Source organism: Cupressus sempervirens, chromosome 9, assembly GCF_028749045.1.
Source record: "Cupressus sempervirens isolate cs-2001-9-10 chromosome 9, ASM2874904v1, whole genome shotgun sequence".
Classification (NCBI taxonomy): Eukaryota; Viridiplantae; Streptophyta; class Pinopsida; order Cupressales; family Cupressaceae; genus Cupressus; species Cupressus sempervirens.
The window spans coordinates 215,126,465-215,152,274 of record NC_143126.1 but is presented as its reverse complement, the minus strand read 5'-3'; the positions used below and the strand labels follow the sequence as shown (position 1 = coordinate 215,152,274).

Below are 25,810 nucleotides of genomic sequence, written 5' to 3'. Positions count from 1 at the left end.
ATTACCCACCAAGAAGATTAACCATTACATTTTAAAAGTTCAAATTTGCTAAATCTAACAAATGACCTTCTAACTCTCATGAATTGACACCAATATCTTATTCTCGTCCCTTTACATTATTTATGACTCTTATTTTGCTGGTAGGTTAAGTACTATTGTGATATTTTTTGAATTTTATGCTTTAACTAGTGATTATTATTATTTTTCTTTCTATCACTACGGATTAATCATTTTAAAATACCATAGATGCAAGATTTTTAACTTTACAATTTTTACAAAATATTTCTCTAAGTTATGATTGGGTGAATTCATTTAGCGCGGATTTGATAAATTATAAAACTAATACTTTTGAAGAGTTATTTTTTATGAAGTTGAATGTGATTTATTTACCTTTAATATTTTTATTTTTTTAATGTACGTACATTGATATAGATGAATAATTATATTTATAAATAAAATTTAAATTTATATTAATATCATTATAAAAATATAATTATATAACATTTTTATTAATTAAAATATTTTATATGTTATAATAAATTTATTAAATTTAAATTAGATTTATATAAAAACTAAAGGCAAGTACTAAGTCACTATGTGACACTTGTTCCTATTTCCCCTTTAGCATCATTTGTACCATTTTACAAATGTTTGTCTTATGGTCCTTATAGAACCATTAGGACATTTACCCATTTTGTTCATTTCATTACATCCAATGACCATTATAGGCCTTAATACATCATAGTTGAGTCTTGTAAACCCATGCACATCCTTTTCATTCTTTGGTTCCTTCAAAATCTCCACTGCCTTGTTAGATGCCCCTCATCAATTTTAATTTTTAACAGTGTAGGCTTTACACTTTTGGAAATGCAGGCAATGAGTAGTTTTTAACCAGTGATTAAAGTACTTGCAATATCATTTAATGGAACTTCATCAATTTATTTTAATAGTATCACATTTTGAATACTATTTTTTATTTATAAGGTGAAAAAATTTATAAACTTTAAAAACTACATTTAATTAAATTGTGCTATTATTATTTGATGACAATCTTTTATACATTGTTTAAAATATTTAATAATTTATTAAATAGATTTATAAAATAAAATAGAATATATCCACAAATTTAATTTCCACAAACTATATATATATATATATATATATATGAATTCGTTTTATTTTATTTTATTGTATTATACATTTATATAAGTTAATATAGAAGCAAATTAATTATTATTAAAAAAAATATTTTTTATTAAATATATAAATAAGATAATATAAATATAAAATCTATATCAAAGAATATGAATCTAATTTATAAATTAAATTTATATTGAATTTGTTTACTATTAATTAAATTTTTATATTTATAACTTGATTAATAATTATATGTTTATATAGCATATAAAAAGTCTATCTAACAAATTATTTAATATAATAAACAATTTTAAATACTTTGACCTTGTTACATAAGTATCTTAGCACAGAAAACGATTGTTTTTTAACTACTAACATTAAATAAAATATTATTAAATTTTACAATTATCAAAACTAATAATAACCTTAACGGTTCAATAAACAATATAATTTTAAACAAACAATATATATATATTTTTAATGAACGTAATTCAAATTTAAAGGACCACCTTCGAAAGACTGATCACAAAAAAAAATCCGCTGCACAATTAACGCTTACAAGGTGAGAGGCAACTTCAAAATTATATCTGCACGGAGATATCAAACATCACACTAGCCTTGCCGGACCTGGTTATCAAATTGAACTGAAATGTAACCGTTGAAATACCGAAATTCAATCTCGAGGAGGAAAAAATGTTGCATTTTACCAGATTAGGAACATAACCCTAACCGACATTGGAGAACATGCTTTTAAGGGCTAGCGGAATTCGCAAATTTTATTGTGAATTTGATTAAATGAAGGACGGATTGAAATTTCTGCAGTAGAAGGTGGCGGCAGCGGTGGCAGTGGCAGTGACAGTTGCAGTTGCAATGACCATGAAAAGCACGGGGGCTTTCGTAATAATATCGATTTTGTTCGGACTTGTGACACAATGTCAGAGCCAGGATGTACAAATTCTTTCTAAATCACAAATTGAAGACTGTTCTAGGACCGGGCTCGAAGATTTGAATTGTACTTCCAAGCTCGTACTGGAGATTGCAGTTCCAAGTGGAACGGTACGTTTCCTCTTCTTTCAGTCTTAATTCCATTTCAGTCTGAATTGATATTAGTTTTGGAAGTCTTTTTGGCCTTCTAAATAGTGGAAAGATCTAGTAGTTGTTCATGTATCAATAATTTCTATGATTGTCTCCATTTAACTTCTCACTTATTAGCTCTAGAAGTAACAATATATGATTATTACACGTGCACAAAAATATTACATATATTTGTACATTTAAAACTTGGATATTTAATTGGAGGAGTTGTAGAGCTTATTTGTAACTAAAATGCATGGTTGCAAAGGCACTCTTACATGGTTAATAGCCATTCAAAAAAGAAAAGAAAAGAATCATATAATTTCTTGAGAAGGTCATTGAAACTAAATTTCTAATACATACACACAAAAAGCAGTCATCCATACCTTTATCTTGAAAGATAGCTTCAATGAATTGCAAGACATGACCTGCATATGGGCATCAAGAGCTCAGGCTTTGTATCTTGGAGGCCTTGAAAAGTTTCCAAGTATAGTTGTTATAATCAATCATTTCATCATCGTGGCCACTGCGTGGGCAGAAAGCTATACTGCTTCTTGAAGCATTGGTATGGCATAATTCAGATACTTTCCAAAATTAACATCAATAGCAAGAGCAACTTCTTCAAAGCATGAAAATATGGGGGTTTCACTGGTTAGTGGAGTTGGGAACTTGACAGATTCTTCAAAAGTTGTGCCATAATACCGGGAAAAAAAGGAGAACCTTTTTATCTTAATAATGACATATCTCCAATCTTAACCGCCCAACTTCGGACCTTAACTTATTTCCCACACAATCTCTAATGAGAAAGGCCCTCCCTACTCGGAATTGGACTTGGAACATCTGTCATCTATTGAGCATTTTGGTATCTACCACACGACTAGACTTGACAATAGGAATTACAATAATAGAATCATGCATGAGCTATTAGATGATATTATTCTAGGTTCAATGTATCATATTTAACTTTTATTTTCTAAGTTATTGCAGACTCCGTCTCACCTCTTCACCCTTTCCATGGCTATATAGTTGGTGAATCCTAGGTATTCGGATCTCAGAGCAATTGGCTCTGTCTATTGATTCCCAAAAAATTCATAAATAACATATATGTTCTAGCTTATCCCAATTTGTGATTTGAAAAGGATATTCTTAAAGATTGTAGAATTTATTATTTAATTAATTAATTTAATCATATATGATTTCTCTTTTGCGTTATTGCAGATTCATTCCACCTCTTCACCATTTCATGACAATCTTTGCCGATGAATCCTAGGTGTTAGAGAATCTATAAGTATTCTGATCTTTGCTTCAGAATTTATGATAGTATGATTATTGATGTTGGTTCATACAATCATTTAAGTTTCTACAGCTACCATTCAAATTCATAAATGATGTTTAATCACAAAGATATTCTATGAAGATCTTTAATGAACTCTATGTAATGCAAGGGACCAACAACAAGGTATTGTAAATTAATCTCAGTCTAACAATGCATAGCCGGCTACAATCGGATATTCTAATGAGATAAGAAAGAAGTTATGAATATGAAAACATATATTGCAGTCCTAGCAATATGTAGCCGATTGCAGTTGGACATTCTACTCAGTGAAGGAAGAAGCTATGAATTACGAATGCTTATATTGTATTTCTTTCAGCCCCAACAATGTTTAGCCGACTACAGTCGGACATATACTTAGAAAAAGAAGGAATTTATGAAATGTGATTGTGTATATTCGTGACCTGTGATTGGACTTGGACGTGGCTCCTCCCGTCCTTGGCCGGAACTCCTGTTGGCTATTTGTTCACCCGTTAGTTGAGACTTGATTACAGATTCTAGATGCCGACAGAGTAAGGGAGAACAAGGTAATCTTGGTTGAGTAGTTGGAAAGAATGTTTTGGCTGAAATGTTATGCTTGGCTTGCAATGGGAATGTAGTAGATAATGAAAAGGAGAGAGAGAGTGATGCTGCCTTGGTCGATTCATGGCTTCTTAAAGGCTAGCCGAGACTCCTCGGCTTCTATTGGTTTCAAGAAGTCCATTCAAATTCCGAAACATTGATTCGATTTGAAAAAGAAGAAAAAAGAAGAGGGAAAAGAAATAAAGAAAAGGAGTTGAAGAGATTATAATTTCATTTTATTATTATAATACATTCTTATATACGTTCACATAAGTATATTGATGAGGTGACATCATTAGATTATGATACTTTTATTTTTATTTTTATGTGTACATATATAGATATATATGTATTATAATAATAAGGTAAAAGATCATGTTAAATTCTTTGAGGTACATTTTATAATTCAATTTAATTATTTTAATTAAATTATTTTACATTTTAAATTATTTATTTAATAGCTTATGTGGGTCCCACAGATGTATCCTGTTTCAAGTTGCTAGGTCCTCAACCCATCTGCCCAGTGACGGTGATGCTCTTGCCTAATTCTTTTCTCACAATGCTTCCACCCCTTTGACGTGCTTTTTACAAGGAAATTCTCTGCGGTTAAATCATATTACCATAACAAGTTATTTAATCATAAATAATCATAAGGGCTAACCGCCTATTCAATTCCATGAATTCGTGATAAGTAATTATAACGACTAACCATCTTATCATTTCACAAGATTATAACCAATTTAACTTTCAGTTTACTTCATGTGACTTCAACAGCTATATTTTAAATTAGGTCAAAAATTGGGATGTAACACAATTGACATATAATACAACCAACATACAACCTGCGAAAGTGTCAGGATTCAACAGAAACAACTTCAGATTGTAAAACAATATAATGTCTCATCCTCGTCCTGAAAGCAAATGGGTGTTGATGGAGGAGAGCTTCATAATAGATTAATTAAAAATCTAAACAGGTGTTGAAAATTGAAGGAAACAAAAATCAGTGGGTGGGATCTGAGTTGGGGGGGCATTGCATACTATACATATAAACATGAAATGTTAGCTACAAACTGATGTTTCAATATAACATACCAAACTGAAATACTTGCACATAGCAAAGTAACAGGAACCAAAACCATTGAACATGCGACATAGTAAGATAATACATACCTAATAGTAACATTCATAAATCAAGACTCATAGACATCCAAATTATCAGCAAATACGATTTATATTAGTTCTATCAAATATCAATAATGAATTATATCATAATGATAAAGATTATTACAGTAAGTAGCACCATGCATGATATGAATCATGATCAATATCAAAATGAGTACAAAATCATGTAAATAACAAAATGTAGTGATGGGAAGGCTCTAATCATCCTCCAAGCTACAATTCTCATTACTAGAACTACTTGACTCCTCATGCTTAAGTTCTGCAAAAGGATCCATCCCTACATTTGATTCTCTTACAATTTCATCCTCATCAATGTGAGACAAATTCTCTCACTTTACATCCCATCATGTTGCTAGGCTCTCTTTGTACATGTGTCTTGCTATCTATGATATGCAAGACACTCTGTACAACTACTAGCTTCTTGTTCTCTTAGAGGTAAGTTTGTTCCTTTTAACATAGTCAATGTAGCACCCAAGCACAAGCACCCAAGTACCCAAGCGGTGCAGCGGCACTTGTGCGGTGGTGAGTGTGCTTGGGTGTGCCACATACCCATCTTGGGGATGTCCCCACACTAGGTATTCTCAGATTTTGGTCTGGGTGCACATCCCTAGGCTTACTAATAATCCTCTATATACATATATACAGACCTTGTTTGTAATATGGGTGTTCCTTAAATTATATTTATTTAAGTAAATAGATTGTATATATATTCATATATAATTACACTCAAAATAACGAGAATTGAAATTAGATCAGAATCGGCAAGGCCGAATTGAATTGCGAATCGGCCATGAATCGAAATTGAATTGGCAAATTAAAAAACCCTTGAAATTTAGAGATTTTAACAATTTAAAACACCACTTTCATGCACCCTTTATTGAATATAACATAAACACACTATAACATCATCAAATAGAAGCTAACATACATAAAAAAGGAACATAAATGATAAATCCATCACATATGTGACACGTAAAATGTAATTTGTAACTGAAGTAAATAGAAGTCATAGGATCAAAATGAGTCAAATCATAGAATGTATGTAAGATGAAGATCCATAAGACATCAAATCATAAATGTATGTAAGCTAAAGATCCATGAAACGTATATCTATCAATATTTGTAAACAAAATGAAAAAGCAAGGCTCTAGCTCAAGCCTCATGATCATCCTCAAGCTCGGCCTTAGCCTTAGCCATAGCCTCTGAGTATCCTGTCTGTCTTCTACAAAGACATCTAAGTTAGGTCCTAGAGGACTGCTGAGCCATAGCCCCTGCATGTGAGATGGGCTCATGAACATCACTAGGGCTTGTGTCCGTTTGCTAGTGCCTGAACATGCTCTATCTGCCTCCTCTGCCATGGTCACAACCTTAGCCTCTCTATCTAATTGGTCAACCCACTCATGGTCTGCCTCAGTAATGATCGGATCCACAACCTCGGTGAGCCACTCTGATTTTGGATCAATCTCCTCCAGAATGATCGGAGAGGAGTCAAAGCCCAAAATCTGTGTGATCTTAAGACAGAGGTTGTAATGAAAAAAGACAAGATTATTCAACCTCTGCATAGACAACCTAATTCTCCTCTTCGAGTGGATATTCTCAAACATGGACCAACTGTGTTCACATCCAGAAGTGCTGCTTGGCTGATTCAAAATACGAATGGCAATTTTCTGAAGTTTTGGGGTGATGGGCCCAAACATTTGCCACCATCTATTTCAAATAAGGGAAAACAAAAGCAATTAGTCTTATCTAGAACTTTAAAATTACAGAATCAAAAAGAAAATGCACAACTTATAAGCCATAAACTTAAGATTCAAGAATATATTATTACCTCGCTGTATTGTTGTCCGAGCATCAATGGCCATCGTGCTAGAGAAAATGTCCTTGCTTTATTATTGAATTTGTCTATCTCAATGGTTGCAGTTGCGCTATCCTCATCACTACTCAACCTCTGGATCATTGTATATAGGCCGGTGAGAATCTCCTCACTCAAACCCATGCTCTCAAGCATGGGTTGTGAGCCAAGAGTAGTGTGGGGTACAAAGTAACTATCCAATTTGTTCTTTTGCACTCTAGGTTGGACTCAATCTCAGTATAAGAATGACTAGCACTAGCATCAGCACTAGCACTAGCATGAGCACTAGCACTAGGACAAAAAGGAGGCTTAGAGGAACCCTCTCCAATACAACCTACAAATGCGGATGTGGCTGCGGGAGAATGCGAGCCAATAGCCCTTAACCCTTCAAGTTGCCTTTTCTTATTTAATTTCTCTTGTTCGTATTTTTCTAATGCCACTGAGCAAGTGTGTTTTGCCTCGGCAATTTGTTGAGTGCGAATTGTAATATCATGTCTAGGTATAGCAGCAATGTGGTATTTGAATCTATAAATGCTACTAGAATTTATATCTTTACAAAACATATATTTCATTTGAAATTTTGTTCTTGTAGGAATTTTTTCGGTATATTTCAAATATTCATCTTTTCTACCCATTGTGGAAAATGAAAGTTAAGGTTGCTACAATAAGAAAATTCAAGTAAAACCTCAAAGTTTCAAATGAATAAACAAAACAGAAAAGCCTACTTTGCAATTTAGTAAAACTAAAAAATATTCAAGATTTGCAATGAACACTAAAAAAATTTAACAAAAAATGAATAATACACTAACATACAAAAACTAAATCAACACTTACCTCTTGCAAATGAGTTGAGGAGTGTTGCTATTGACTCCTTAATGCTCTCAATGCAATCTTATGGCCTACCCAAATGGATTTTTGATCTCTTTGATGCTCATCCTTCTTGCTGGTTGCCAACCTGTGATTTTTCTTTTCTCTTCTTCCCTTTCACTTTTCCTCTCTTCTCATGCTAAACAATTAGAAGGCTCTTTTAAGTTAAAACAAAGAGGAAAGGCAATTTTTTATATAAAAGAAGATGTGTTTTTTAAAAACTTGACTTTTTATCAAGCTACATGGGCCAATTTTTCGCGATTCATGCGGCAATTTTGGTGATTTTTTGGATGAATTGCTGAATCGGAAATTCATGGCGATGATATCACTGATCTGATTCAATGATTCAAAAAAAATCGGGAAGCCTGAATCGAATCGCCAAATCGGCAATTCACGCAATTTCTAGGCAATTCTCATTACTATCACTAAAATCAATCAAATGTGAGTTGAAGGAATGATTTAGGGAAAAGTGGTTTATCAACTTCCCCGATCTGAGTGGATGATCGCAAAGGATTGAATTGGTCATAGTTGGATGTTCCTGTCTCTTGTGGGCTGAGGGGCGAGTAAATCACCACAAGGGATGGAACTGGTTATAATTGGATGTTCTTGCCACGTGTGGGATAAGAGATGAGTTACCATGATTGGATTATTGCACACTCTTTCACTTAGTTGGATTGGGTAGTTTACAGGTACTCTTACTTGTTTATTGACTTCTCGACTCAAGATTTATGAATGATATTATTTATATAAATATTGTGGATAACTTACAAAAAGTTCAACTTTACTATTTTGAGCTATACAAGTTCTTATATATATCAGAGAGATAATTATCTCAGATGCAAAAAAATAGAGTATGTTTGGTATTATGCTCTTCATAATAATATTGATGTCTTCAATTGATGTATCTATCTTTAGATTCTTCCTTATACTTTAATTTTTCTGCTAAATAATTTCCTTAACACTCCCTTACCAATTAATTTTGTTACATCATTATTTATTGTAAGCCTTTATATCTTTTAAAAGCTTCCCTTATATATAAACTTGTTTACTTTTTTATTTCCTTCTTATTAAGGTGAGGTAACTGAATAAATATCTATTTCCTATATTTATTGTCTACAACACATTATATTGGGCTTCCCCTCTTTATTGTCCTTAATGGAGCCTTTTTAATGCTCCACATTTATCCCTTCTATTGTTATTTTTAATCTTTGAAGTTGCTGATTATTATTTATATTTGATTCTTACAAAATCCTTCCTTCCTCTACCTTAATTTCTTTATTAACTTCCTCCTTCCTTATCGGTGGTTTTTGTTCCTTATGGGCTGCTTATTTTTTTTACTTTTCTCCCACTTATATGTTTGCCCTTACCCAAAACTATGTCTCTCTAAGAGGCATGTCTTACTACATAACTTACTAAAAACAACTCTTAAATATGTATGGTAATGCTTATGTTTACTTAATTTCCTTTATCGTTATGTATTTAATATGATTTTTTATTATTTTAATAGAGACGTGTATGTTTTATTATACTAATTATTCACATCTCCTTTGTTAATAAATACTTCCATGTTTTATGTTTTTTATCAGTAAGAGGTCGAAGCCAAGATTTATTATTATTGTGTTATAATTAATTATTATTATAATTTATTAGCTCAAGTAGAATCGATCCCAAGACCTCTCAAATAAGAGGCTCACAGTTTACCATTGTGTTGTAGGCTCTTACCTTAACTTCCATGTTATGTTATGAGGAGGGTCCTTATTTATTTATTTGTGATATTTATGTATTATGTAATTTTTGTATTTAACTTTTATTATAATAGTTTTATAAACTAAAATATTTGTATTGACATCTTTCCAAGCTTGACAATTTAGGGCTTCTTCGACAGTTGATGATTCAGATTTAGTAAGCTCAATTACTAGTGTAGTATAACAAGATTTATTTCTGGTTTTCTTGCTCTCCCTAGAAATTTCATTTGGCTTAACATCATTTTCTTCAATCATTTTCCTTGCCCATAATGGTTTTTTCTTGATATTAGAGATGTCTCTATTTTCTATATCTGGTAAAGGTACATTCTCCTTTGATATGTTCTCCCTCTGATTTTTAGTTTGTAGATTTTCATCTAAGTCTGTGATGGGCTCATCTTCTGTACTTGTTGATAGTTTTAAAGTAGTGTTTTCTTCAAATTTGACATCTCTGCTGATTTCAACTAATCTCTGCTCAGGTACATAGACTCTATACTCCTTGGAGTTCTCATTGTACCCAATACATATTCCTTTCTTCCCGGATGGCTCAAACTTGGTTCTCTTTTCTTTAGGTATGTGAATGTAAACAGGGCAACCAAATATTTTGAGATGACTAAGGTCAGGTTTAATTCTTGTAAAGACTTCTTCAAGAGTTATGTTTTCTAGGATTGAGTGTGAGCATTTGTTTTGAATATATGTAATAGTATTAGTGGCCTCCGCCTAGAATGAGAAATGTAAATTTTGATCATGAAGCATGGCTTTTTCTGCTTCAAAAATGGTTCTATTTTTTCTTTCTGTTAACCCATTCTGTTGAGGATTATAAGGTACATTATACTCCCTTTTAATCCCAAGAGAGGTGCAAAAATCCTTGAAATTTTTAGAGGTATTGTTACATCCTAATTTTTGACCTAATTTAAAATATATCCGGTGGTTCACATGAAGTCAATTGACAGATAAATTTGTTATAATCCTGCAAAATGGTAAGATAGTTTGTCGTTATAATTATTTATCACAAATTCATGGAATGGAATAGGCGGTTAGCCGCTATGATTATTTATGATTAAATAACTTGTTATGGTAATATGATTTAACTGTGGAGAATTTCCTTGTAGGAAGCATGTCGAAGGGGTGGAAGCATTTTCAGAAAAGAATTAGGCATAGGAGCATCACCATCATTGAGCAAATGGGTTGAGGACCTAGTGACTTGAACATCAGGATACAATCAATAGAACCACATGAGCTAATTAAATAAATAATTTGAGAAACATAAAATAATTGAGTTAAAATATTAAACGTACCTCAAAGGATTTTAAATGATCTTTCACGATATTATTATAAAATATATGTATATACGTACATATAGATATAAAAATGAAATGGCACCATTATATTATAATAATTTAATAAAATGATGTTACCCCATTAATATATTTACATGTACATATATAAATATAAAATTATAATAATATTCAAAATATAATAACATTCGAATTATAATAATATTCAAATTATAATCTTCCAACTCTAATTCCAATTTTATTCCTTCTTGCTTTTAACCGATTTAACACTTGGCAATTTGAATTGACAAATAATCTTTTATGTTACGGAAGCCAAGAAGTCACGGCTAGTTCTTTATAATGGAAGTCGTGAGAGGAGTCGGGCACCATAATCCATATTCCCAATTTCATTCTGCTGCTACGTTTTTAAAATCTCTTTGCCTATATACACCCGACTACCTTTTGCTACGTTCCAGTCTCCTCTCCGTCCTTCATACACCTGTTTTCCAGTTATTGCAAGAGCTGGATTCATTGTTAATTCAACCAGTATTTCCATTCTTAAGCAGCGTTTGCTGTTATTTTAATCTGTAGTTTCTATTCACAAGCAGCACCTTAGAACCTTGCTGTGTGTGAATTGGTCATCACAGAAGACTAAGCATCTCAGCATTCTTTGAATATATTCTTAGTAACTGAAGGAGAGCTAGATTACCAAGTTGTTTTTGCAAATACATCAAGATAGACCCAAAATTATATCTGGTCATGTGTTAATCATTTCTAGTTAATGTTATTCCAATATTTTTATTACAATCAATTTCTATATCTACAACTGTAGATTATCCTCATTTATAACTATATAACTCTAGGAAGTTTCTTACCAATAAGCATAGTGAAGTGTCCATAACATGGAATAATAAGTTAACTTTGCTAATAGACTTTGAAATTAGATGATATTTAATTCTGCAAGTTTTAAAGAATATAATCTTTCAAATCATAGATTGTGAATAGCTGTAAGTAAATAATCAATTATGTTCCAAGCATAGCTGTATACTTCTTATCATTTCCTACTGGTTTCCAATTTCCTTAACTGCTAAACTATAGATAGAATCATCAGATAGAACCACTTGAGAAAGAGTTATTGAAGATGTAATAAAATCATGATTTAAATATACAATTTGAAAATCAGAGTCAATGATATTTCTGCTAGTTTTTCTTTCAAGTCACAACTTGTGATAAGCTGAAAACTTATAATATTCTTTTACCAGTTAAGGATCTATAGAAAGAGTGGGTTGCTCTAAGATTCAAACACTTGGGACTCACCCGACTGTATAGCCAAGGAAAAGGGTGAAGAGGTGAGAGAAAGGGATCTACAATTACATGAAACAGAGTCAGATGTGATATAACAATGTTTATTATTTTTAAAAGGAATCATTTAATAACTCATACTTGATCATGTTTATTGTATTCTCCTGCTGTCAAGTCGAGTGGTGTGATTAGATACTAGGATGCTCAGTGGATGACAAGGTGTTCCATGTCTATTCTGGGTAGGGAGGGCCTTTCTTGTTAGAGGCTGTGTGGAGATAAGTTATGGTCCAAGGTTGGGTAGTTAAGCCCTTGACAATGTTTCACCTCTCCACAAGTTGTTAGACGTGCAACAAACAATGATAAGCTATGCATTCAAACATTTGTTAGAAACAGGTAATTTTACTTTTATGATGTATATTCAAGTAGGAGGTAAGATTAATTGAGTTGTATCATCATTACAGTTATTTCTTAAAATGAAAGCAACTCTTATCGTCAATATAATTGGCAACCAGTTAAATCGGTTGATCTTCTAATTGAATATGGAATATATCTATAGGATTGTTATTTTAGTTTTTCATATATAAGAATAATGATTACGAGCATATCTTCTAATCTTATGTTAATGCTACAGTTTAGCAAATTGGAAAGAAATAAATGATACAGTGGTATCTGAAGCCCTAAATGATACAATGGTATCTAAAGCCCTAAATGATCCAATGGTAATTGATGCCCTAAATGATACAGTGGTATTTGAAGTGCTAATTGATATAGTGGTATATGATGCCTTAATCGATATAGTGGTATTTAATAGTAATCGTCATTTGTTTTTATAGCGGTATTTGATGGTAGTTGTCATTTGATAATGTTATAGTGGTATTGTGGACTAACCTGGGTGGTTGCAGAAGCATCCTTAGATTGATTTCAATCTCGAATTCCATGGTATGTAGATTTTAATTTCCATAGTAAACTCATTGATGGTGTTTTCAATTCTTAGTTATGAAATTTTGTTTAACTATTTTTAATCGTAAATCTCATTTACATGAACCTGACTGACATAACTATCTTTCTATGAAAACGAAGAATAACTACATTTCTTTGATATGCTAGTTGTTAATTAAGACCTGAATAAAGTGGATGTTACAAGTATACTCACCTCCATTGTCTAATCTTAGAGTTTTTATTTTTTTGATGTTTGATTTTCCACAATTGCTTTGAACTCCTTAAATTTTGATAGAACCTCATTTCATTCTTTGACCTTTAGTAAATAGATCCAGGTTTTCCTAGAGAAGTCATCAATAAAAATTATGTAGTATGAGAATCCTCCTAGAGAAAGTGTTGGCATGGGTACACATAAGTCACTGTGAACTAGTTCCTGAACTGATTTAGACTTGTGTTCGCTAGGAGAAAAAGGTCTTTTTACATTCTTTCCTAGAGCACATCCTTTACAAATGCTCATATGGTTTGAATTTAAGTTAGGTGTTCTAGTGGTGATTTTTTCTACATTTGGTAGTATACTGAATCCAATATGTCCGAGCCTTCGATTCCATATTTCATTAGGATTTGTCACTTTGTGACTCAGGGCTTGCTTTTGAATGTTACTTAATTTATATAGGGTTCCATCTCTAGTCCCTATGATGATAGTGTTCTTGAGATTAGTATTTTTAGGCCAGTACAACACTTTGTCTTCATTAGAGGTGACTTGATACCCTTCATCAGCAAGTCCAAAGATGGATACTAGATTCCTTTTTATGCCAGGTACAAAAAGAACATCTTTCAATTTTAGAGTAACCCCAACTCTTAATTGTATAGAACAGGTCCTGATTCCTTTTATTGGATAGGTGGAGTTATCTCCAATGATGACTCCTTCAGTGAGATAATTTCCAAAAGTCTCAAACTTATCTCTGAATCTTGTTATGTGGCCAGAATTACCACTCTCTATTATCCACAAATTTTTGTTGGATTTCATCTCACTTGATAGAGCTGAGTAGAATAACATATTTTCATCCTTTTTTGTTTCGGCTAAGGAGGCTAGGATTTTTACTCTCTGGACAATTTCTGAAGGTATGTCCGAATTTCTCACACTTATAACATTGAACTTTGGAGAAATCATTTCTTTTGTAATTATTATTTCCTTTCCTTTTATCATTTTTCTTTCCTTTGAATTTTCTCTTCTCTTTCTTATTAGAGACTGAGAAAAGAGCTTGATTTTCTCCCTCTTGATTTGAAATGATCCTTCTAGAAATTAGGCTTGATTCTTCTGAGGTGCAATCATTTTCCAGTTGATCAAAAGCTAATATTGATGGTCTGCTGACAACTTGGATGAATGCTTCCCAAGATATAGGTAATCCTCTAAGTGCTATTATGGATAATTCTTGGTCTTCTACTTTGTTTCCAATAGAAAATAGTTGATCTTTAATTTTAGAAATCCTTCCAAAGTAGGATGAGATTGACTCTCCTTTATTCATTTTTATGTTCATAAGTTGATTTTTTAATGTAAGCAATCTACTTGAGTTGTTGATCTCAAATGTATCCTTAATTGTTTTAAATACTTCAAATGATTTCTTGAGGTGTGATATGGAAGGGGGAATATGATCTTTTATTGAGTCAACAATGATCTTTTTGGCTTTGTTATTCGCCTTTTCCAAGTGGCCTTTTCTGCCTCATCTTCAAGTATTGGTATGTTTGATTCAACGAATGATTCTAATTCTAATTCTGCAAGGATTGTTGTAATTCGAATTTTCCATGAGAAGAAGTTTGTTGCCCTTCAAGTCTGTCCTTGACTAACATTGTTTGTCATGATGTCTCTTTGATTTAAGGAATTTGTTTAGCAATCTCTCTACCAAATAGGCTTTGATGCCGTGTAATTTAATAGATCTTTATTGGTGGAGACTGACTAAACTATGTATCAGACTTCTACAGTAACCAGACCAATATCTTATCTCTGTATTCTAAGTTCTGATTTGACTAAACTTTATGTCTTTTCTGTATTTGTGTGTCATGTTGATGCCTTCTACAGGATGGTTTCAGTTTTTTGTAGGTTGAAAGTTGTGTTACAGAGCAATTTTAGATTGTGAGTAATTTATTCTCCTTTTAGAAACTGTTATTTTAGCCCTCTTATTAGCTTTTTGCAAGGATCCTGATTATTGAGTTGTGCAAAGGAGGTTTGTTGTTGCTGTTTTATTGTGCTAGTTATGTGTTAGATCTCAAGGATACTTTCTGGTGCATCACCCTTAAGATTTAGATTTTATTTTCTGTTATCCTTCTACCCTTTTTCTCCATCAAAAGAATTAATTTCAGTAGTATGAAGTGATATACCAGATAGGAAGCCGGCCTAGAATCCGGAGATTCATTCCAACCACGGTTCACCCACAACCCTGGAATGTTTCCATGTTACTCCAAAAGGTTAAGTTTTCTGCAAACTTAACAGGGTGCAATTTTTGGTAGATAACAGTTTTGGCACGCCTGGTGGGACAGTTTTATTGACTAAAATCTTTTAGAACTGGTCTTTACAAATAGTTTTAATGATATTTTTGTTGATTCTGATATGCTGTCAGTAAAAAACAGACCTGTTTAGAGGTTATTTTGCTACATATCTGGCGACTCAGTCTCATGGTTATAAAGAGTAGTGTTGTATGAGACGCATTGAGACTAGAAGCTTAAAGTCTTTTGAGTATTTAGAGCTTTCTTCACCAAAAAGAAGAGGGAGAACACTTAAAAGAACTCCTTCAGAGAGAAATCAGTCTACACCACCTGGTACAGGAGAGAGACTGTTGCTGTCCTACAGAAGGAGAAGGAAGTGTTCAGACAAAGAAGTTAGAAGGCATTCAGCCTCACCATCTTTTAGGACAGGGTCTCTGTCTTTATTTTCTACACCATCTACAGCAGCACAAAATAGTACACATTCGGTAGGTGCTGTTGGAACAGTTTCAAATCAGCAAGTACCTATACCACCACCAGCAATGGCGAGGCAGTTTGCTTTTGTGCCTTTTAATCAAGGCAGCCCCTTAAATCTTGCTCAACATGACAATATTCCCCTTGCAGCACTAAAAAATCTACCAGAATATACAGGGGAAGGGCAAACCACAGCATTAGAGCACATTAGAGATGTGGCAACCCTATGTTATGCCCATCATATCACGCAAGATAATGTAGAGGTAAGATTGCTAGCAACTTCTTTGAGGGGGAAGGCACTTCAATGGTTTAGAGGACTGAACGTGAAAGATCCCTGATGGATCTTTGCTGCAAATCTGCTGTAGATTTATTTTATTTTTGTTTTTTCCTGTTTATTAATGTTTTCTTGTAGAACTAGACGGAAATGCAGAAGAGTTTGTTTGTTTTTGTGTTTTTGATGATTATTCCACATAGAAATAAGAAGTAACAAATGGCAAGAAAAGAGTCTGAAAATAAATAACAATATGCAGTAAAGTCAGAGTTGATACAAATCGTACCAGGCAGATCTCTGAATTAAAGAGCCAAATAAAAGATCCAGTACATTTTCTCTAACAATGACGCCACAACTGGCTGATGAAAATGGCTGATAAGATGCAAGATTCTGCTGTTGAGTAATCGATTTTTCTATGTATCCAAGTGCTGCAAATGACAAAGTACGGCTGCAAGAAATGGCAGTGTACGGCTGCTAGAATTCACCTCCCATATGCCAAAGAACATGCCCAACAAAACAAATTGTAGGCCCAAGCTGAAGTGGCGTCTACCTTCCTCCTGAATACTGTTGAAACTACTGACAAACCAATACCCAATGCTGCTGAGGGTTACGTCCCAGCCAACAATTACCCTGGGGTTTGCGTCCCAGAATGCAAATCGCTCAAGCAGAGCAAATCTGAAAAGAAGTGTTTGAAAAATATGCATAATCATGAGAAATGGCGCCTATCTCCTTATAACCCCTTGCAAAGCAATTCGAACCCTAAAGTGACCCCCAATTGGCGTTGGCTATAAAAATGAATAAAATATTATTTTAAAGTGACCATGTCACTAGAAAATGACCTTTTCCACCATAGTAATAAATCCGCTCACTGAATTGCCCTGAGACCAAAGAGGAAGATTTAGAGAATTTCAAGACCTTTCCAACGAGCTATCATAACATGGGATACACATCCAGATGAGGCCAAAATTCCCTTATTATTCCAAAATGGCTATTAACTTAGCCTTATTTAAATATTAAATGCTAACTTAGGAAATATTAAAAATATAACCCAATAGCCATAAACTGCCAAACTGACATGACAAACCATAAAATCATCCTGTCACCTGTCTGTGACTGAAGTCGAAAATCAAGGATCCACTGGCAGTCTCATCCCTAAAATCTAGGGATGCTCCTAAAATTTAGGAAACAAGCCCTATCCCTCTGAAATTGAACTCAAAGGGTCATCTCATGGAAACCCAGCCCTGGGCATGATCATACCTCCTAAAAAGTAGGAATGAACCCCATAAATGTAGGAACTGCCTCCTAAAAACAAAGAACGTCACCCAACTGATCAATACCCACCAGAAAACCAAGTCCCCAACACTGAATAATCATACTGGGTCTCTATCCAACCCTGTCAGCCTACAAGACCCCATAATAAGCTGACTCACATGTCTCTGTTAGACTGAGCTAGAGTGGGGACATGACAGAACGTAGGTTCTATCACCACATGGGATGACTTAGAAGATGGTTTGAGCAAATATTTTGAAGACAAGTCAGACTATTTGTCCTTGGTGGAGCAATTAACTACTATCAAAAGGGCCCCTCAATAACAAATGACGGATTTCAATATGCGGTTTCAAAGGACTTGGAATAGGATTCCGATTCAAGTCAGACCCTTTGCTGAACATGCCTTTTTATACTATTTAAAGAGCCTAAACATCGATATATCAGTCTTAATCTGGTCTATGAGAGGAATCTCACTACCGCAGTCATATGATTTAGCTGTGAGGGCAGAAAATTGCCTAATTCAAGCTGAAAAAATAGCACCAAGGCCTCCAATGCCTATATTCCCTGATATTCAGTCGAATATGCCACTGATCATTCCTCCTTTTGCAACATTACCTGCTGTTCCAACATTACAAATTGCTGCAACGAGTGATTCAACTGCTGTAGGGCCATCCCAAGAGTTACAAGATATTAAAAGTAGTCAGCAAAAGATGGAGAATATCTTGCAGAGTATGGGGAATGAGTTGGTAAGCATCAAGAAGCAACAATACCAAGGACGACCCCCTTACCAACAGAAGAATCAAAGTGGGAATCCATATTACCAACAGCAAATAGGAGGACAACAACAAAATCAAGGTGTGAGGCTGCCTTATTAGAATAATTATCAGGGAAATAGACAAAATGTGAACCTGAGGCCGTTCCAAATGTGTGCACCAGCACCTTTGAATGCTGTCAAAGACATAATACCAGCCCAGAATAATTTAGTTGCTGAATATGAATGGTGCTATCCGTGTAATCAACCGCATAATTAGGAAACATGCTCTAATGGGGTCATCAACCAAGCATTGATGGTCCAAAATGCTGCAAGTACACAACCAAAAGTAGCTAGAGATACAACAAAACAACAATATGATTCAATTCTAACTGATGCTGCTTTTATAAATTGGCAAAGAGAGGAATTTTGTGGGGTGAATGGTGATGCACCAATTGCAACTTATACCAGAGCAAAGAAAAGAGCTTTGGAAGCAGAGCAAGCTGCAAATAAAGGTAAAGAACCTGCAGTCAGTGAGGCACCATTCAACCAAGGACATGTGTCACAAAGCAATCCTATCATGCCAACTAAAGAGCAACCCCAACCATAATTAAATCAGGCTGATGTCAAGGCGTATCCCAAGATACTTCCACCTATGCCTTACAACATAGTGGACAACATGAAAAAGGTTAATGTCACAATGTCTATGTGGAATTCATTAGCCATCCCAGGGCAAACTGATTTGCTGAAGAAGGCTCTGACTGAAGAGAAGAGTTCTACGCAAATGACTGATGAGAACCCCAAGGTGGTTTTAACAAATGCTGTTCCGAAGGTTGCTTCTCAAGACAGCAATAAATTTCAAGTTAAGAACGTGAAACCACCTCCTTTTTACGTATCTTTGATCATTGGAGATAAGTTAGTACATAATTGTATGGTAGATAGTGGAGCTACCAGTTTTGTAATGCCCAAGAAGATTGCTGATCAGTTGGGTTTGGTTTATCAGCCTTTAGAAAAGGGGTAGTGTAGTTGGATGGTTCCATTGTTAACACTTTAGGGGTTGTTAAGGACGCCAATTTGACACTCCATGCATGCCCCAACTTCTCCATTCCCCAAGATATCTTTGTAATTGATCTTCCTCCATATTTTGCCCTTTCTTTATCAAGAGAATTCATAGCAAAAATAGGAGGATACCTTTCTTCAGATTCGTCCCACATGTTATTTAGAACCCGTTATGAGACCAAAGTGACCATCAAATCAGAAGGGCTTGCAAGGAACCACATTGAGCCGTATATACCCAACGTGATCAATGCAAATTGTGTTGCATTTGATCAGAATGAGAATCCTGCTATTTCAGAAGCAAGTACCCAAGTAGAAGACATTCTTGATATTCTACTTGATAAGTGGGCAACAGAAAATGCTTTGGTAAATCAAAACAACACTATTTTAGATGCTAGTTTAGGAAATTATATATTCCAGGAAGCTGGTTCAGTTATCCCAAACCTTGTTAAAAGTTCAGGTGGGTTTAATGATGAGCAAGAAAAGGTTTGGGAATTGTACTTTGATGGCTCTAGAAGCAAAAATGGTTTAGGCGGAGGAGCAATGTTAGTATCTCCTCAAGGAGATAAGTACTATGCATCTTTTCGATTCAGTTTTGCATGTACTAATAATACAACAAAATATGAGGGTTTGATTCAAGGGCTGGAATGGGCTAGAATGAGGGGTGTTAAATGCTTAAAGGTATTTGGAGACAGTGAATTGATTGTCAATCAGGTTAGAGGGCTGCATGTGACTAAAAATGACACATTGAAGAATTACAAGCACAGAGTTTGGGACAAAATTGAAAACTTTGATGCTTTTAACCTTATTGCTGTCCCTAGAAAATTGAACCAGCATGCTGATAGGTTGGCTGCTGTAGGAGCACAGTTTGATGGAGCTGAAAATATTAATAAGGAACATGTACAACAACATATCAAGATTATATTTAGGCCTTCTATACCTGATAATGATGTTAACTAGCAAGTGTTTGACAGTGATGAGCGAATTCTGAATTTCTTGCTCGAAGAAGATGTGTTTTTTGCATCCAATCAGCATAAGCTAGAGTAGCAATATGGCGATCAGATCATACAACTAAAGTCCAATAAGCTGCCTAAGGGATTAGTTACCCTTGAATCTATTTTTAATGATGATGATCAGGTCAGAAAGAACAAAACTAGCCTGCTGGTCCAACAGGACCATTATGAAGACCTTGAAATTGCCAAAGGAAAAAACTTAAAATTCGGAAAAGTAATTCCTGCAGAAGAGAAGCAGTCTTATATTCAGCTTTTTCAAGAATTTAATGATATTTTTGCATGGGAGTATGTAGATCTTAAGGGTTTTGATCCACAACTTGCCCAACACACCATTGATTTAGAGCCAAAGTCTAAGCCTATAAGGCAGAAGCAAAGACCGGTTAATCCAAATCTTGAACCTTTAATGCAAAAGGAGGTTTTCAAGCTTATTGAAAGCGGTATAATCTTCCCCATCAAGCATACTAGCTGGGTATCAAACCTTGTTCCCGTTAGGAAAAAGAATGGGGAACTAAGGTTGTGTGTTGATTTCAGAGACCTCAATAGAGCATTATTGAAGGACCGTCACCCTTTACCATCCATGGAACAAATACTTCAATGTGTTTCTGGTTCAGAGCATTTTTCGCTTCTTGATGGTTATTCGGGATATAACCATGTTCTGGTTAAAGAGGAAGATCAGTTTAAGACTGCATTTACTACAAAATGGGGTACAATGGCATATAGAAGGGTGCCTTTCGGTTTGTCCAATGCAGGAGCAACGTTCCAAAAGGCCATGGACATGGCTTTTCATAATTTGATGTACAAATTTGTGTTGGTTTATCTTGATGACATCACAGTTTATTCAAAAGATGCTGCAGATCTTACACAAATATTTCAGAGATGTAGGGAGTTCGGTATATCCCTTAATCCTAGGAAATGTGTATTTTCTGTGCATGAAGGTAAGTTATTGGGCTACGTGGTGTCTAAGGAAGGTATAACAGTAGACCCGAAACAAGTTGCAGCTATCTTAGAGCTTCCCTTACCTCATCATAAGAAGGGCTTGCAAAGTTTCATAGGGAGAATAAATTTTGTTAGGTGCTTCCTACCTGATATAGCCACCTTGTTAAAGCCATTAACAACAATGTTGAAGAAAAATGCAGTTTTCGGCTGGACCAAGGAAGGAAAGAGCAATTCTCAAGAGATCAAAGAGGCCTTAGCATCAGCCCCGACATTGGTAAATCCCAACTTTAAAAAAGATTTCATTTTATATGCTTATGGTAGCTATGACGTCATTTCTGCAATTTTAGTCCAGCAGAATGACAAAGGCTTTGAATAGCCTATTGCCTTCTTTGGTAAAGGCCTTGAAAATCACGAACAAAGATACAGCTTTGTCGAGAAACATGTGTTGGCTTTTGTAAAGAGCTTGAAGAAATTCAGGCATATGCTGTCTCATAACAAGGTACACATTATGGTAGCCCATCTTAGCGTCAAAGAGTTCCTACTAAGTAAAGATTTAAATGAGAAGAGGGCCGGGTGGATTACTAAAGTGATGGAATATGACATGGATATTCAGATTACTAAGCTAGTTAGGGAGAAGGGTCTTTGTGAGCAGATTGCTGATGTAACTGTTGCGGAAGACAAGGAGATAGCAGAAATAGCTTTAGTTATTCATGGAACAACAGAAAATGACCAACCAGCAAGCTGGTTAAAAGAAATCACTCACTTTCTTCAAACCGGAGAGTGTCCCCCAGATCTCGACAAGGCCAAGAGAAGGTATTTCCGATTACAATTTGTTCCTTATGTATTAATCGATGATGTTTTGTTCAGGAAGGATCACAGTGGTATGTTGTTAAGATGTGTAGACAATGATCAGTTTGACAAAATCCTGTTTGAGTTCCATGATGGACCTTTAGGAGGTCACTGTTCACCTAGAACAACAACATTTAAAGTTATGAGGGCTGGCTATTATTGGCCAAGCTTGTTTAAGGATGCCCATGCTTGGGTAAGAAAATGTGTGAAATGTGCCATGTTCACTGGAAAAGAAAAACTGCCAGCTTTATCATTATAGCCCATTCAGGTACAGCAACCCTTTATGAAGTGGGGAATAGATTTTATCGGAGCAATTAATCCACCTTCAAGTGCGGGGCACAAGTGGGTCCTAGCTGCAATAGATTATTTTACCCGTTGGACGGAAGCAATAGCCTTGAAGGAGGCTAATGAATCAGCCGTCCTTGCTTTATGAAGATATTGTTTGCAGATTTGGGGTACCTGATTCCATTATATCAGTTAATGCCCTTGCATTTATAGGGTTGAAAGTGAGTAATTGGGCAGTAAAAAATGGTGTTTACCTTAACACTTATTCTAATTACTATCGTCAAGGGAATGGATTGGCGGAATCCACCAATAAAAATTTGATAAGGATCATTAAAAGAACCTTGCAGGACAATCAGCGTGATTGGCATTCAAAATTGAAAACCGCATTATGGGCTGACAGGATCACCCCTAAAAAGGTGATTGGAAATTCCCCTTACATGCTGGTATATGGGAAAGAGGCACGGCTACCAATATCTACTGAGCTTCCAGCATTAGACCTTGCTAGTCAGCTGGTCCTATTTGAACCAAGTGATCCTATGACAGTAAGATATGCTCAACTTTTGGAGTTGGAAGAAATCAGAAACAAAGCGATGCAAACTATGGAGTATCAACAATCGCAAACTAAGAGGATCTTTGATAAGAAGGCAAAGTCAAGACTTTTCAAGGTTGGAGATCTAGTACTCAAGTGGGACGAGCTTAAGAGTAGGCCAGGTAAGCATTCGAAATTTGATGCTTTCTGGAGTGGTCCATTCATCATCATAGAGTGCAAAGAACACAATGCGTTTCAGCTTTCAACGATGAATGGAGATGTTTTACCGATCTCGGTAAATGGGATTCACCTCAAACCTTGCTTTGAGGTATGATCTATCAGTCTCACCTTGTATATAATAGTTTAGTTGTTTGGTTTTCTCTAAGTGCTGTTCCAGCACATTTTTGCTTTAATTTTGAGTGTTTCTTGTTTTCATAAAGAGTTTCCAAGTGCTACACAACTAGGAAAAGTAGAATAATGCTACATGCATGCATATATCACAACCACATACCCATGCTTACGTACATGCACATGCAATAGTATCCTCAAATCTGATAGCATTTAGGTAGTCCATATGCAAATTCAAATGCACATATCTAAACATGGATACCTAGCTATAACACCTACATGCATCCAACACCGCTCTAATTTGCATAGCTGTGTCATGTTTTGTGATTCAGCTATATGAGAATACGCAATAATTCCTTTTAGCTTAGTGTCACGAGCATAACTCATATGATGAAGAATTTCTTCTTCACCACTGCAAGCAATACCAATAACATTGAGCTGAAAACAACAATCACCTATTCTCATACACCCGAGTTGACTCTATTGCCCAATGGACTGATCAGTAAGGCTACTGGTTTTGATGTCTAGCAGGTAGACATATAGCAGATGTCGCCAAAATTGTTACTAAAATTTTGCACACTTGTAAAATTTTTGAATTGAGGGCAAGTAATCAAAAGTATATATATGTTATTCATTGTGTACCAAAAGAATATAAATGTCCTTGTATTTTCATTCTTTGAAATACAACTGATATTTACATAGAGTGAAATGAATATGAAAATGCTCGAAATGGAAATCTCACACAAGCCGTGAGTATGACTACTACTTCTACACATATTGAAAATAAGAAAAATACAGCACAAGGAAGTAGAGTCAGAGGTAATTAGTCATTGCCTTTCAACCTTTGACTGGTTATTCGATCTTTGTTGCCGCTCCTGGTCCAGCTCTCGATCTGATGGCTCTGTGATGTTCGTCCTCTTGCATGGGAAACAATGGGTTTAGATCTTAAACGATCTAAGCAATGACTGGTTATTACCAACTATGTACCCACACATGCTATATAATTCCTATCCTGAATACGTTTAAAAACAGTAGAATAATTTCTAAATGCTTCAGTGTAAAAGAAAAATCAGAAAATATAATGTTAAAGGGACGTATTAACTTTGGTATGAAACCTTTCATTATAATCAAGAATAGATACAATCACAAGAGAGGGGTTTTATGAGTGTCACGAGCCTGTGCTCGAACCTTATGAAACAATCATCATTATCATTGTTGTAACTCATATGTAATCAGAAGAAACAAAGAAAAATAGAGAAAAACCGTCTTTGATATTGGTGCCATGAAGAGAATTAGTTATCTGTTGGAGAATGAATTGCTTTAAAAAACAGAGCATCCCCTTGTAAATCTTCATTATTCTCATTGCTGATGAAAGTTTTAAGTTTTGAACAGCAGGGTTCAGATCTCTTTCAGTCTTCAAAGAAGATGAAAGGCATCATTGTTCTTTTGAACATAATAATGTGAATCAGAATGACAGAAACACATAGCACTCAAGTTTTCTTCAGGTGGTGGGGGAAAGACTTAAGTTTTACTGAGAAAGGATGAATAATGAAAGTAAATTGCCAAGGGACTGGCTCAACAGTAGGGACAAGGGATAAGTATTGTGTTGACCCTGTTTTCAGCGATTGTTTTGATCTAAACCTGATATATTGCCGTGCTTACAGACTGAAGAGATTGAAAGAAACATAATGCTTAGGAAATCTGGAACATTTTCTTTCAAACAAAAACTAATGAAAATGTATCAGCAATGGCAGATGGTAATATAGTCATATTGAACAAAGGAGATTTGGTATCCAAAAGATTTATTTTCAGCAAAGACAAAACAAGAAATCTGGAATGACTTTCGGTTAAGAATCACAATATCTAAAAGTTCATCCAGATGCACCCAGCAGGGCATTTCATATATCATGAATCTATTACAAATACATCAGTAAGGATGGTGCCCAGATATTGCACCATTTAGTTAAAAGACCCTCTTACAAGCTTGGTGAATGATTTCAAAAGAATTCATGAGAATGCAGATGCACCAATTAAAGAAGCTGCAGGTCTGATTTTTTAAAATGGTGCTCATATTTTACAACAGCAGCGAGAAGACAAATACATCAAGTGATATAACAAACAATCTCCAGGCGCCATTTTTTTTAAAAGCCACAAGAAGTTCACAAAGAAATACAGAAGAAAAGATCACTTATAGAAAGCCACATTTTTTTTTTCCTCTTGTTTCCAAACACGAGAAGTGGGTTTAACGGTGTCCAGGGAAAGCCCAACTACAAGAGAAACCCATA

At 34.7% G+C, this 25,810-nt stretch overlaps 1 protein-coding gene across 1 annotated transcript in view; it reads left to right on the top strand.

Moving 5' to 3' along the window:
• Nucleotides 1-1,726: 1,726 nt before the first annotated feature.
• LOC149538273 (protein HAPLESS 2-like) overlaps nucleotides 1,727-25,810 on the top strand; it is a 452,273-nt gene continuing 428,189 nt past the window's right edge. The window contains exon 1 of the mRNA XM_089799641.1: nucleotides 1,727-2,193. Coding sequence (XP_089655767.1) covers nucleotides 2,008-2,193 — 186 coding nt within the window. The 5' untranslated portion in view covers nucleotides 1,727-2,007. The remainder of the gene's footprint in view (nucleotides 2,194-25,810) is intronic.